Here is a 14657-nt window from a genome sequence, read left to right as displayed (position 1 = left end):
TCCAGAGCTGGTGGGCATGGCAGTGGCTGGCCTCCGAGTCCACCCCTGTAGCAACGGCAGGCTTGGCACCCGGCGCTGAAGTTCAGTGCCCCCGAGGGCACCTCTCCCGCCCGAGCTGTCGAGCCTGCTGCAGGGTCTCCCCGATCAGCAGTTCCCAGAATGGTGGGGGTGCTGGGCCCGAAAGTTGGGCCCTGGGACCAGGACTTGGGGATTGATAACAGGTTTATGGCTGGGCTGGGAAGTGCTGTTTCCCGGCAGTCCCGGCCTCCTGTGCTCACCCGACATCCTGAGTGACAGTGGTCTGGCCAGAGCTTCTGGCGGCTCAGAAGCTCAGAGGGGCCTCTTGATTTCCCCCTCCCCCAGTGAGAGTGTCCCAGCTGTCCGCAGGGCACTGTTGCCGAAACCTCCTGGCTGGTGAGCTTCCATCTAGAAGGCTTTTTTTTTTTTTGTCTTTTGTCTTTTTGTTGTTGTTGTTGTTGCTATTTCTTGGGCCGCTCCCTCGGCATGTGGAGGTTCCCAGGCTAGGGGTTGAATCAGAGCTGTAGCCACTGGCCTACGCCAGAGCCACAGCAACGTGGGATCCGAGCCGCGTCTGCAACCTACACCACAGCTCACGGCAACGCCGGATCGTTAACCCACTGAGCAAGGGCAGGGACCGAACCTGCAACCTCATGATTCCTAGTCGGATTCGTTAACCACTGCGCCACGACGGGAACTCCTAGAAGGCTTTTTTTCCCCCCTCTTTACAGCTACACCTGTGGCCTATGGAATTTCCCAGGCTAGGGGTCAAATTGGAGCTGCAGCTACTAGCCTACACCACAGCCACTGCAATACCAGATCCTTAACCTACGGAGCGAAGCCAGGGCTCGAACCTGCATCTTCATGGATACTAGTTGGGTTCTTAATCTGCTGCGTCACAGCGGGACTCCTGAGACTCTTGCTCGTGGTGGCCCCGTGTTCCAAGCTCTCTGGGCCCGTGCTGGCCTCCTGTGCTGCACTAACCTGGTGTCAAGGCGAGCCGGAGGTGGGGTGGTCTTGCCATTTACGATCTCTGCTTGCTTTTTGAGGGAGCAGCACTGCTGGCGGGAGTCCAGGGAGAGTTGATGGGGTGACCACAGTCCTCACCAAAGTGGTCAGTGGGTGAAACACACGCTGCCTCGTTGACCCACTCACTCACCTGGAATCCGCCTTAGACCAGAGACCGAGCAGCTGTGGTGGGCAGAGGCGGCAGGGAAGAGAAGAGAGGCAGGTGTGTGTCGTGCACAGGGCCCAGGGCCGGTAGCACCCGTGGAGCGTGGATGGGTTCTTGCGGAGGGGCCGGGAGACCGCGGTCCTGTTACATGTAAAGTGCAGGCACGGGTACGTTCCGTACACAGACAGCTGCGCGCTGCACCTGTGACGGTGACCTTCGTTCTGGGTGAGTGGGGAGGGGTTAGCGCGGGGCTGGAAAGCCTCAGGGCTCGGTAGAGAGGCAGACTGAGAAGCCCTGGTACTCTGCGTGGGGGCTGCGGGATGGGCTGAGGTGGGCCCCCGGCCTCTGGCGGCTGACCCACAGGTGCCTTGAGAGGGAGCGGAGGGTCCGAGTTTGGGCAGATGACAAATGAGCCTTGCAGGATCAGGCCCTTGCAACCCTCCCCACCGGACCCTGTGGTCTGGGAGCCTTGCAGGGACGCAGTCCTGGTGGCCCTCAGCCTTAATCCGCATCACCCACGTGGGTGTCAGGGCTCCCTGGTCCTGTCTCCTTGCTGAGCCCGCCGGAGGGGGCTGGCTGGGCAGGTAGCTCTGAGACGACCCAGTGTCTCTAAGCGCCCACCTTGGCATCAGGAGAGTTGGCACCGTGGTGCCAGTGGGGATCGGCCTGTCCCTCCCCGCCCCCGGCTCTGTGGAGAGCTGGAGCAGGGAGGCTGAGCCTAGCCGGAGGGAGCGCCTGCGCTGCAGGGGGCGAGGCTTGCCGTTGGGCACCTGGAGCGGAGCGCCGAGGGCCAGCCTGACCACCCGTGGTCTCCTGACCTGCGGAAGGTGAGCCACGTGGCTGCCCCATGGCAGTGGCCCAGCGGGGTGAGGTGCAGTTGATGGCGCGATGCACACGGGCGGGCAGGCGGCTTTGATGTGGCCCCTGCGTGTGTGTGTGTTGGGGGTGGCAGGCGCATTACAGGAACAGGCAGCCGAGCATTGTCGTCTCTTAGCCAAGGTGTTCTTGGAAGCGCTCTCGTTCCCAGTGGGAGTTAGGAAACGGCCCTCCGTCGGAGCAGCTCGGTGTGTGGGACGCGTTGTTGATTCCCTGGTGGCGACCGTGTGTGCCTGTGCGCCCTGTGAGAGAGGGTCACGCTGGCAGCGGGACTGACCCCGCTGGTGGGGGGGGTGTGTGAGGAGGCCGGCCCGGCGCGGGGGCCCTGCAGAGGCATGCGGGCCGTGGTCACCCTGGGTGTTCTTGGTGCTGTGCCGGGGGCAGGAGAGGCCGGAGCCAGGCCTCGGCCCCCTGCAGGAGGAAGGGCGTCGCAAGCAGCCTTGGGAGGCCGAGTTTGGGGATCGTCTTTTTGGGAGGAGTTCTGCTGGGGAGGGAGGGACGGGGGGGGGGGCAGAGTCCAGAGCCCTCTTCTATTTTGGGTGACGTTGTGGGATTTGGAGAGAAGCCACCATCCTCATTACAGAGCTGTCGCCGTGCTGTTGTCAGGGACAGGAAGTTCCCAGGGCCGGGGACAAGGCAGGACCCACAACCTCACGGCCGCTCATCCCGTCCCCGGTCTCTGTCTGATGTTCACTGGCTCACTGTCTAGCGCAGGGGACGGTGTCCCCCAGGCGGGACTGACACAGGCAGGGGTCTCAGGTTCTCTCCTGCTCCGGCCCTGAGTGGATGTCACCTAGGTGGCCTGTCCGAGCCCCCAGCAGACTCACTTCCAGTGCCCTGGGCTCCACGGCTTGTGGTGCATCAGTGACTAAGGGGGAGTCGTGTGGCCCTTGGGAGGCAGGGCCCAGCTTGTCTTCAGGTGGAAGCAGTGTGGGTAGCCAAGTCCTTCGTCACCCCGTGTCACAGCCCCGTCTGCTGGGTCAGGCTGCTCCCTAGAAGCAGGTGTGGACTGAGGGAGCCTGGAGCCCCAGGGGCCAGGACATAGCGGTGGCCGCTCTGAGCGGGGAGTAGAGGTCCTGGGCTCCCTGGGAGAGGCCCGGCCTAGCTGGGCGGGGAGAAGGGAGCCTGAGCACTGGCGTCTCCGGGGCCCCTTTAGGAGCCCCTTTCTCGTCCTGGTTGGGGTCGGGGGCAGGGGAGGCCAGAGCGGCAGAAAGAGGAGCTGTCGCAGTGGACGTCTCCCGAGGGGAGCGCCAGGCTGCCCCGCAGGCTCTGTGGCCCTTGTGTCTCCGGCAGTGCCTTGGGTGGGGGAGGCGTGGCTGCTGGGAGCCCAGGGTGGACAGTGGGCCCTGCCAGCCCGTGCCCCTGGTGCCTTGTTCCCGCACACCCACAGCGGGCTGCTTTTCTCGTAGGTCGGGGCGTGGCGCGGAGAGGCGCGGTGGCTGCTGTGCTCACTTCCTGTCTGCACGTTTCCTTTCCCTGCAGGCCTCTGGCTCTACCTGGCAGGGAGCAGCCTGCCCTCTCTCACGTTGATTGGCTCTCCTAATTTTGGGTACAGGTCAGTGCACCGGGACCTGGAGGCCCAGATCGCCATCGTGACGGAGAGCCGGGCCCTGCAGCAGCAGCTTCACCAGGTTGGTCAGGGCGCGTGGGACCTCCCGGGGTGGGGTGGGGGCGTGGCTGGGTGCTGGCTCCCCGAGGGCTGCCTCCCCATCACCTCCTGCCGGAGGCTGAGCAGGGTGGGAAGGAACCAGCGTCCTCTTGTGTGTGCCTGGGGCCAGTCCTGGCGGAGACCTGCCTCCAGGGTGGGCGCCGCTCTTCCCTGCGCAGGGAGCACTTTCTGCCCCTGTTCCGCAGAAGAGAGCACTGCTTTCCCACTGGGATGGGAATACAGCGCTGGCTCCCTACCTCCCCTAGGCTGCGCGTCAGCCGTGAAAGGGGGTAGGAGCTGGGGTTGCGCAGGACCGGGGCCCCTTGGGGCAGAACTTCAGGTGGCCCACGGAGGGACTTCGGAGTTGGGGGAGGCAGAGACAGGAGGCGGGGCTGCCACTCAGGCAGGAGGGGCGCACAGGGAGCCAAAGTCTCTGCAGGTGGAGAAGGGAGCCGGAAGCAATAACCAAACCTCACAAAGGACTCAGATGCCCGTGGGAGGTCCCACTGTGGTGCAGTGGGTTAAGAACCTGACTGCAGGGGCTTGGGTCACTATGGAAATGCAGGTTTGATCCCTGGCCTGACAGCAGTGGTTCGAGGGATCTGGTGTTGCCGCAGTCACGGCTCAGATTCAATCCCTGGCCTGGGAACTGCCATATGCCGCCGGTGTGGCCATTTAAAAACAAAACTAAAAGCCAATTCAGAGGCCTGTGCAGACAGAGGTGAAGTGGTGCATGGGGATCTAAGCCATTGCAGGGCTTTGAGAATCCCGTTCACAGGTACCTGTGCCCTTGGGTCAGCACGGATGGTCCTTTTGCGCCGAGAACTTGGATTCTATTTATTTTATTTCCAAGTAGTGACACTTGCTGATGGTCTGGCTTGGGTTTGAACATAGAGCAGGTGGTGGAGGGAGAGCCTGGAGGTGTGCCTGGCCAGGAGCGGGGGGCCCCCCGTGATGTGTGTGGGGCCTGGAGGTGGGTGGCAGGTGTCAGGGGGACGGTGATCACGCGAGGCAGGCCCCTGTCCCCAAAGGGTCTTGGAGTTTCTGCGCTGTGTTTCTCATGCTCACAGTGGTAACAGGATTTCTTTCCTTGCAGCTGGGAGGGAAGGCAGGAATCCGCCTTGACAGTGTTCGTGCTCTGCGTGGCTCAGGGCCTTGTGTGGGCCACCGAGGCCCCCTGCTCCCCTGGGAAGAGGCTGCCTGGCACATCTCATGGGAGAGCAGCCCTTTTTCCTGAGCTGGGGCAGGAGAATCATGGGGGACTGGGCCCTGAGTCCCTATTGCTGGCTGTAAGGACCCTGGTCAGGTCCAGGGAAGCAGGGCAGGGCGCCCTCTGCTCACTGGGACGGGAATGCAGCGGCTGTTCCCAGAGGGGCCGCGGTGTCTCGGCCTCCTTCCGGGATAGGAGTCTTTTCCTTTAAGTTGAGAGTAACTTTCAGTGAACTGCCTGGTGCCCTGCCCGAGTCTCTGCACGGATCGCCTGCAGCAGGGCTGGTGGGCTTTGGGGATACAGGCACAGCGCCTCTGTGTACGAGGCCTCCCTGGTCCTCTGCCCTCAGGAGTTTGTGACCTTTACAACGAAGCCTTTCCAGGGAAGGTGCCAGCTTCCCTCCTGAGTCACGAGAAGGCAGATAACGCTGCCGCAGGCCAGGCCTCAGAGGCGCGTGGACTTAGCCTCGTGTTTGGGAATTACTGTTGCGAAATGGTTTCAGCCTTTGTTGATGGACAAGGAAATGGTAACTGCTTTGTTCCCTGGGATCTGCCTCCTGCGATCTGGGAATCTTGTCAGTGCCGAAGTGGGGCCTTGGTGCCGGGAAGGTCTTCGCGACCAGGCTGAGAGGAAGTGGCAGCGGTCGGGCTCTGGGTGGCCAGCGGGAGAATCTATCTGCTCAGCAGATCACAGATGCTTTGGGGAGGCTTCCAGCAAATGACCGAGGAGGTTTCAGCAGGGACTGGCCAGCCTCAGGGTGGGCTGGGCTGAGAGGGACAGGCCAGCCTCTGATGGTGGGGTCTCCTGGACTTTCTCCTGGGTTGCTGGGAGCCGGCTTTCTGCAGGCAGTAGAGAGGGGTCCGTGTGGCCGTGGCCTCGTGCCAGGACGAGGTCTCTGTGGGCCCGAGTTGATTTGGGGGCGAGTCTCTGCCAGGGCCCGGGCGCTGGCTGCTCTCCCCGCCTCCTGAGTGAGGGGACTGAGCCCACATCCTGGATCTTAAGAAGAGCCGGGCAGGCTGCGGTCAGGAGCTGCTTTCCCAAATGACATATTTGGGATGTTTTCTTTTTCTTCCCAAACCTGAATCCCAGGGGCTTTGGATGGTGGGAGGGTGGCAGTTCATGCCAGCTGCAGCCCTTCCGTTCTCTGCAGGCACGTGGACTTCTGTGCCTTTGAAATGCAGCGATGCATTTCTGGATAATTCCACCTACATACTTAACACCTGGATGGCAGCCATCCTCTGGAGAGGCCCATGCGCTGCCCGGTCCCAAGACTGCCTCGCTGCCCCACAGCCCAGAAAGTCCCTGAAACCCCAGCTGCCTGGGTCCCCGCTCTCCAGAGCCACCTCGGGAGCCCTTGGGACCCAGGGAAAGGCCTGTTCATGTCCCATTAGTGCCGGAGAAGGGGAGGTGTTTTCATCTGAATCTAAGTCCCTCCCTTGAGTTAGCGCATTTGATGGAAGCTGCAAGCTTCCCGGTTGGTTCGGAGAGCGCGGTGGACCCCTGCGACCTAAGGCGGCTCCCTGGACAGCGCCGCGCCCCGTCCAGCTGACCTCCTCCTCCATCCCTGAGTGCAGGCTGGGAGGAATTGCAAGTGTCTCTGCTAATTTAAGTGAAATCCTGGCTGTGGAGTCAGATGAAAACATGAAGCTGGAGCCGGGTCTCTGGAGACGCCTGCAGACCCGCCCCCCGCGGCCAGGGCGCCTCCGCTGGCAGGCCAGGCCCGTGCAGCCGCCGTCTGCGCCAGGGGACCCCAGCCCTGGGAGCCCCGCCTTCTCGACGGGGTGAGCTCAGAAAATGGGCAGGAAAAGAGGCCGTGGGGACTGGATGTCCCCAGCCTGCCGGGAGCTCAGACGGGGTGTCACACTGTGGAGGGCGCGGTGTCCTTGGTCCGTCCTCACTGGTCAGAGGAATTTGTCAGGGATGCGGCTACCCTTCTGCCCCCAGAGGAGAGTGTCCACTCCGGCAGATGGGGCAGTGGCGTCCCAGTATCTCCCTGGTGCTCCCGGCCCCGCAGGGGACGGGGTATGTGCAGAGCCCGAGCTCTGGCGTCCTCCCGGGAGCAGGGTGGCCACGGTGTCAGAGAGAGGGACGGGCTCCTGGTGATGGAAGCAGAGTCGCAACCCCGACTGCTGCCCCTTGAAAGCTTCCATTCCTTGTTCAGAAGGCACAACACGTATAGGGTGAGATGTTTAAAGAGGAGGCAGCTTCTCTTCTCAAAGATTCTGAACAGTTTAAGACAAGGCTCATATCCGTGTTTAAATTCCTTTTGTGTGTGTGTGCGCATGCGCGTGCGCTTTTTAGGCCACACCCATGGCATATGGAAATTCCAGGCTAGGGGTTGAGTTGGAGCTGTAGCCGCCGGCCTCTGCCAGAGCCACAGCAGCACCAGATCCGAGCCGCGTCTGCGACCTACACCACAGCTCATGGCAACGCCGGATCCTTAAGCCATTGAGTGAGGCCAGGGATCAGGTGGTGGATGCCAGTCAGATTCATTTCCACTGCCCCAGGACAGGAAATCCAGTGTTGTAACTTTTTTAAAACAAGAAAGTAATGGTCATTCGTTGTAAAACTTGAGAGAAATTGGAAGACGCTGAGCCCTCGGTGCTAAGTCACTGATGCCGTTTTGTGTTTTGAGTTGTCCGAGCCCTTGTACCGTTTGGATGTTAACCCCTTGTAGGCCACAACCCTTCTGTACGTGGTGGGTTTCGTTTTGCTGATGGTTTTGGGTTTTGGCCACACCTGCAGCATATGGAAGTTCCCGGGCTGGGGGTCGAATCTGAACTGCAGCTGCGCCGGGCCACTGCACTGGGCCGGGGATCAGGCCCGGGCCTCTGCAGACAGCGCCGGATTCTTCACCCACGGAGCCGCGGCGGCGGGAGCTCCTTTCTTCTTTTTGACTTCATTGAAGTCCGGTCGACGGGCCGTGTGGCGTCCGTTTCGGCCGTACGGCGGAGTGACTGAGTCACGCGTTCCCTCCCATGATGGGGTTTATCTCAAGACGCTGAATGGAGTCCCCCCCCCCCCCCCCCCGTGCTGCATAGGAGGGCCCTGTTGTCTGTTGAAACTGTTTGGATTGGGCCCTGCCTGTCTTGTCTGTGTACACGTGGAGGTGTCACTCTTCTTAATGGAATTAGGGTCACACCGTGTGTGTTAGTTCACGTGTGGTGTCTTTCACTTAGTACGTTGTGCCCTTCTCGACGTCACTGAATGTTTTTCTAAGAGCGTAATTGTCTTGTGTTACACGGGTTTACTGTATTTAATCAGCTGGTTGCTGGATGTTGAGGTGGTTTCCAGTGTTTCTCTAACATCAGTGTCGGGATAAGTATCTGCGCACACAAATCTTAGTGCTTAGTTAATTGGGAGAAATTCTCGCAAGAAATTCTTTTCGAGACTTTGGCTGCCTGTTGCCGTTTCTCCCCAGATGTCGCCCGCGCCCCTCCATCGGCGGTGTCCGAGAGGCCGGTTCCCTTCCTAGGCCTTGGTCAGCTGGCGGCGGGATGGTTCCGAACGCCTCTCTTTTTGCCAGCGTGAGAGGAGACAGACCGGGTCTCATTTAAAAGAGGCTCTCACGACCGTGAGCGGCACTGCCTCGTTGGTGGGGCTGGGCGTGTGCAGATGCCGCCGCCTGCTGCATCGCGTCGGCTCTGTGTGGCCGGTCCCACGCACGTCTCGGTGGTCTTCGGAGTTTACACACACTGGCTTCTCGGCTTTTCCAAGGCATGTTTTACAGCCGGCCGTGCCCCCCAGGGCCGGAGCTGACCCCTGACTCCTGTTTGTTTCTCTTCCCCAGGAGCAGGAGCAGCTCTACCTGAGGTCGGGGGTGGTGTCCTCCGCCACCTTTGAGCAGCCGAGCCGGCAGGTGCAGCTGTGGGTGAAGATGGTGACGCCGCTGATTAAGAACTTCTTCTGAGGACCCGGCAGGTACTGGCCGCTTCCTGGGGCTTGCCTGGGAGGGCAGGAGCCGCCCCCGCCGGGCTCCCAGGGCCTCCGGCCGGAGGCCTGGGCCCTGGCGTCCTCTCCGGGTTGCCTGCTGCAGGGAGGAAGTGTATGTCTCCACCGTGGGTGCGGGTCCCTGTTCCAAGCCCGGGGCTGAGGGAGGTGCCCTTCCACCTTCTGCTGGGTCCCGGGGTCCGCGTCGTGGGTGCGCTTGTGCTCCCCCATCCCCAGGGGCTGGAGGGGGCACCAAGGGAGGACCTGTGCCCCTTCCTCACCGCTGAGCATGCGCTTCCGAGGGCAGTGGCAGTGGCAGGGGGGTTGGCGCTGGGGCGGGAGTGCGCTGGCTCGCCACCCTGGGCAGCCAGGCTCTGGGCCGGCGCCGTCTCCTGACGGTCCCGTGCTGACAGCTGGGGCCAGGATGCTCTCTGTTGCCCAGGGCTGGGCCTCCAGGAGCTGGAGGTGAGGCCTTGGGGAGCTGCTCCTGAGTTGTGCGTGACCGTCTGTTTCCCAGGGGCCTTTGGACCCTGACCTCACCCCATGGTCCCGGGTCCGGGGGGGGGGGCGGGGGGGAGCGGGGGCCAGACTCCGCTAGGCCTGCCCACGCCGGGCTCGGGGCTGGAGTGCTTGGGCCTTCGGCTTGTGGGGCAGGGAGAGCGAGGGGGCGTGAGGACGGGGATAAGGGGCCTGTGGCCGAGCCGTGTGGGCGGCGGCTCTCTGCGCATGCATCCTTTGGGGCAGTAGCGTTAAAACATTGTGTTTTATCATTTCATTTTTTCTCAATGTTGTAATTTTATTCAAATAATGGGCAGATTTAGAGAGTAAAATGATCCTGAAAGGCCAGCAAAATGCAGCTGCCCTTCTCTCCCCTGAGCAGCCGCTTTCGACTCTGATCTGTTCTGATACTTAACCCTGTTTTCCTCCCCAGCCCCCGTGTCCCCAGGAGCAGATTTCCAATCTCTGCATCTTTAGATGCTTGAACCTTGCCCAGAGACGAGGCCTGACCGCCCATCCTGGGTGGGGGTGGGGGAGCTTGGCTTCCGTCTCTGCACGTGGCCTCTGGAGGCAGCTTCGTGTGTCTCCCCCCAAGCGCTGGTGGCTCTGATGGTCACATTTGTGGGTCCTGGGAGGCCGAGGTTGGCCCAGCCTGTGCCGCCTTGCCCTGTGTGTGTGTGTGTGTGTGTGTGTGTGTGGCGGGGGTGGGGGGTGGGGGGTACCAGGGCCTCGAGCACCTCCCCCAGGGCCAGGCAGATCTGCAGGTTTTCGTGGTGGAGTGGTGGCCACAGCCACACCGCCCTGGGGCAGGAGCCCGTCAGTTAACACTGTTTGTCTTCAACCCAGTCATTAAGTTGTCCTGTGGGACAATTAGATGAGGGAAACCGGAAGAATGCACAGGGCACTGGGTTTCTGTTTGGAGAGAGGCTTTCGGGAAGCTGTGTTCGCATTCCTGCAGATGCTGTGGGCCCAGAGCGCGTCCTGGGCCACGGCTGGGCTGGGCTTGAGCAATCGGTGCCTGGTTCCTTCCACGCTCGGCTGCTCGCCGTGTCTTTGCTGGCCGCCTTTAGGCCAGTGGGGGGGAGGGGGGGGGTCTCTTTCTCCCAGCCAGGGCTCCCCACTCTTGTGCCCACCAGGAGTGCCGCAGGCCTCATGGCACTTTCAGATGCAGTGTAGCTCGGGAGTTCATGTCCTGGCTCAGTGGTTGAGGAACCTGACTAGTATCCATGAGGATGCCGGTTTGATCCCTGGCCTTGCTCAGTGGGTTAAGGATCTGGTGTTGCTATGAGCTGTGGTGAGGTTCACAGACGTGGCTCATCCCGCTTTGCTGTAGCTGTGGTGTAGGCCGGTGGCTACAGCTCAGCTTGGACCCCTAGCCTGGGGGCCTCCATATGCCGAAGGCGTGGTCCTAAAAGCCGAAAAGCCGAAAAACAAGAACAACAACAGATGCGCTGTGGCTCTCACCCCATCTCTTGTCTCCCCGAGTCTGGATTGCAAACCCAAGCTGAATCACCTCGCAGAGCTTGGCGGGCGTTCTGTCATCTACCCACAGTGTGTAGCGTGGACTAAGGTGACTTGTGTTTCAGGCCCTAAAGGCGAAGTTGGAAAACCTTCCTGTTTGATGGTTATCACCAGGGATTAACATGAGCTGCCTGGGCCCTAGCAGTTCTGTCTCCCAAGTGGCCGCTCTCCTCTCCCTCCAGGCTGGCGCGAAGGGCTGCAGTGACCCCTCCTGGCTGGCAGGGGCAGTTGAGGCAGCCGGGCTCTTGGGCCAGAGGTCTCCCCCTGCCTTGCCGAGGGGGGAGACTCTCCATCCCCGGGAGGAGGGACACTTCCCTTCTCCCTCTTAGCCCCACGGGCCCCAGGGTTGCTGTAAGTTCTTGGCCTCAGACATGGGGCTTCCAGGGCTGCTGCTTCACCCACAGACTGGCTGAGAATACTTGGCAAGAATTTTTCACAGAACTTCGGAATCAAGTTGAACTTAGAATGAGGCCAGATATTCCTTGGGGCCTCCTTTACTCTGCTTTCTAGAAAAGCCAGAAAACACCTAGGGTGCCAGCCTTGGGACACCGCCGCCGCCCCCCCCGCTGCCCCGGAGTCTGTGGGCCCTGCCTGCTGCCTCCCCTGTGTCCCCGGATCTCCAGCTCATCATCTCCTCCTTACACTGGCCAGCCTTTCCGGCAGCCCAGCCGCTGGCCTAGACGGCCTACATCAGAACCACGGAGAGGCGGGCAGGTCTGGGATGTGCCCCTCTTGCTCTGCTGAGGCCTGTCGCAGGGCGGCTGGGACCAGCACCACTGCAGCTGCCCAACCCTTTGGGGCAGGAGTTGGCAGAGCGAGGCCGCACGAGCCACCGCTTGCCACTGGCTGTGTGTGGGATGCCTTTCCTTAGACCCATCTCCTGTGCCTGGACGGGGTATGCTGAGGGCCCTGGCCTCCGGTCGCAGTGCCTGCACAGGGCTTGTCCTGGTCGCAGTACCTGCAGGCAGGCTTGTCTCTCCGCAAGTCTGGAGTTTTGGCTGCTGAGCAGCCATCCCTCTTCTGATGAGTTGGCGTTTATTCTGCTTTTCCTAATTCTGATTCCTAGATGGCAGATCAGGCTGTTTCTGGAGGTAGCCGTAGTGCCGTGAACTTCCTCCTCAGAGCTGTGCTTGCTGCGTCCCGTGCATCTTGGGAAGTTGTGTGTGTTTTTTGTCTCGAGGTACTTTCTGATGTCGTCTTTGATTTTTTAGCAGCATGTTGTTTAGTCTCCACGTGCTTGTGTTTTTCCCATTTTTCTTCCTGATTGATGTGTCGTTTGATGCTGATGTGGTTGGAAAAAAACTTGATACAATTTCCGTGCCCTGAAATTTGTTGAGACTTGTTTTGTAGCCTGGCATGTGGTCCATCCAGGTGAGCGGTCCGTGTCCACGCTGCTGGTTGCAGACAGTGTCCTGTGATAAGTCCTTCAAAAGTTAAGGCTGCAGTTGCCAGAGTCCCTGCTGGGGCATTGCCACAGCTGTGGTGGGGGCAGTCCCTGCTATTGTTGTTACTCGGTTTCCTCCTCTACATTTTAACATTGGCTTTATACACTTAGGTGCTTCTCTGTTGGGTACATGACTCTTAACGTTATGCCCTTTTTTGTCTATTATTAGAGACTTGGTTTGAAAGGCTGCTTTGGCGGCAGGAAGTGAGAACCGAGGGGGAGCGGGGAGGGAGACCAGAGGCAGCCAGGCTGCTGCCCAGACTACGCGGGCTGTTTACGGTGGGCCTGAGAAATCAGTGACCTCCTGGGGCACAAATGTGTTTGTGTTCAGGACGTCTGGTTCTCAGCACTTTGAGAAAGTGGGCAGTTGACCTGGAAGCCCTTGAGCTGTGTGGACATGGCCCCGCTGTGGAATTGTTGGGTTTTCAGCATTCCAGGGCGGGGCGGAGCCATCATCCGTCAAGAGAAGGGAAGAGTGCTTTAGGGACGGTGCCCGTGGCGTGGGCAGCTCTGGTTTATGCTGGGAAGGAACGCCCTGGCCCCTCCGTGGTGGGTGTGTTTGCACGTAGTGTCGGGGGCCCAAGGCTCTGACGCTCCAGCTCTAACCCCACAGGCTGCTTGTGGGAGAAAATAAACCCAGCCGAGCCCTCCGGGAAGCCAGGATTTGGGGGTTTGGTTCCCGGGAATGGGGCCTCACTCCCAAGCCTGCGCCAGGCACCTGGGGGCGTCGAGCTGATGGCTGCTGGCTCCAGTGACTCAGACAAGCACAGTGAAGTGGCTTCATTATTTTAATCCACCCCCCCCCCACCTCGGGCTGGTCCAGCTGTGCCTGGTTGAAAAGTGCCTCGATTACTTACGAGGACACAAGGCAGCCACCAGCTCCTGTGAGAATAAGTGATGGTTTCTCTCTGGGACATGGGAGGTGCAGCCGGGACCTGGCTGGGGCAGCCCGGGCCTCGCGGCAGCTAGACCTGCAAGAGCAGCGCCACAGCCGCCAGGATCCACTTGGCTGCCTTCTCTTTGGTCTTCAGGTTAAAGGTCCAGACGTAGGTGGGGCCGCGGACGCGTGTTTTGTACACGGGACACTCATAGACGTTCTTGGTCTCCATGCGGTCCGCAGGGACGGCCTTGATGAAGACGACCGGCATGGCGGGCGTCAGCTCCTTCAGCCGCGCTTCGGCGATGGCACCGGTCTGCGTGTCCCAGCGAGCCCCTGCAGGGACAGCACGGCCGAGGGGCCCGAGGTGAGGCGGCTGCTTCCCCGCCGTTGTGCTGGCAGTGAGTAGGGGAGGGGCCTGGGCCTGCACCGCGCCCTCGGCTCCACCCGTTTACAGGGGTGGGGCTTCCCGCGCCTCACGTGACAGCACATGGTTACCCCGCTGGAAGTGCCAGCGGGCAGCGCCCGCCCCGTGCAAATCAACAGCTCTGCACCCAGGCCTGCTGGGGCCTCTCACCAGACTCTTCCTACTCCCCCTGTCGAGTGAGGCTTCTCTGTCCCGTCTCTAATTCCATAATAAACATGGAGAAGGCCTGCGGCTTTGCTCGGCTCTGCTGATGTGGGCATGGGGCGGGGTCGGGGGCGGAGGAGGGCAGGGGTTTGTTTGCAGGGGTCCAAGGCCACGGGGTGGCCTGCCTGGCGGTCCCGGCTGGCCTGGCCCTGGGCAGGGCAGGGCAGCTGGGGGAGGGACGGAACGAGCGCCGGCCTCCAGCCCCCCTGCTGCCGGGACCTGGCTCAGAGGAGGGGGCCGCCCCTCGAACCCCTGGCCAGGTGGGCTCCTGGGCCCTCAGCCCCAGAGAGCGGCCGGGCCCAGGCTCCAGGGCCGGGTTCCTCAGAGCCAGCGCACACCTGGGAGGAGGAGCCGGGGGGGGGGGCTTCTCCGGCCTCGGGGCCCGAGCCCTCCCGCCAGCGCCCCCACTACCTTCCATGAAGAGCCCGTAGACGTAGGCGCCCTCCCGGGGCGGCGCGGTCATGTCCTCGCGGTTCTTCTTGGTCACCTCCACAGCCAGGCACATCTTGTCCAGCGGCCACTCGTTCTTCCGGGCCATGGACTGCATGATGGCCGTGAGGAACGACTGGGGGTTGAAGAAGCCGGCCAGCCACACGGCTGTGGGCAGCGCGAAGTCCGTGGTCCAGGCCTCAAGCTCCTGCAGCGACAGAGCAGGGCAGCGCTGGCCCGGCCTCCGCCTCGGAGGGAGCGGGCCTGAAAGGGGCTTCGGCTTCCGTGCGCTGGGGGCTCAGGAGGGCGCGCCCCCCCGCCCGCGACAGGGCTCTGCCGGGAGGGCTGTCTGTGCCCGGGGTCTCGGGAGGACGTGCCCGCTGGGCCAGGCTGGGCCGCGG

At 61.7% G+C, this 14657-nt stretch overlaps 2 protein-coding genes across 6 annotated transcripts in view; one reads left to right on the top strand and one right to left on the bottom strand.

Moving 5' to 3' along the window:
* The window catches only part of PGS1 (phosphatidylglycerophosphate synthase 1), a 39946-nt gene extending 26096 nt beyond the window's left edge, over positions 1-13850 (top strand). Inside the window, exons 8-10 of one of the 5 annotated variants that reach the window (XM_047756721.1) lie at positions 3551-3699; positions 8717-8847; positions 13440-13850. In XM_047756721.1, coding sequence (XP_047612677.1) covers positions 3551-3699; positions 8717-8836 — 269 coding nt within the window. In that variant the 3' untranslated portion in view covers positions 8837-8847; positions 13440-13850. Of the gene's footprint in view, positions 1-3550; positions 3700-8716; positions 8848-13350 lie in introns of those variants that run through there. The other 4 variants (XM_047756722.1, XR_007131596.1, XR_007131597.1 and 1 more) reach the window with 4 other exon arrangements.
* DNAH17 (dynein axonemal heavy chain 17) overlaps positions 13094-14657 on the bottom strand; it is a 103627-nt gene continuing 102063 nt past the window's right edge. The window contains 2 exon segments of the mRNA XM_047756739.1: positions 13094-13532; positions 14239-14464. Of these exon segments, the coding sequence (XP_047612695.1) occupies positions 13285-13532; positions 14239-14464 (474 nt within the window). The 3' untranslated portion in view covers positions 13094-13284.

Source organism: Phacochoerus africanus, chromosome 14 (genome assembly GCF_016906955.1).
Source record: "Phacochoerus africanus isolate WHEZ1 chromosome 14, ROS_Pafr_v1, whole genome shotgun sequence".
Lineage (NCBI taxonomy): Eukaryota > Metazoa > Chordata > Mammalia > Artiodactyla > Suidae > Phacochoerus > Phacochoerus africanus.
Note: the sequence above shows the minus strand (reverse complement) of the source record. Positions and strands in the feature narration are given on the sequence as shown.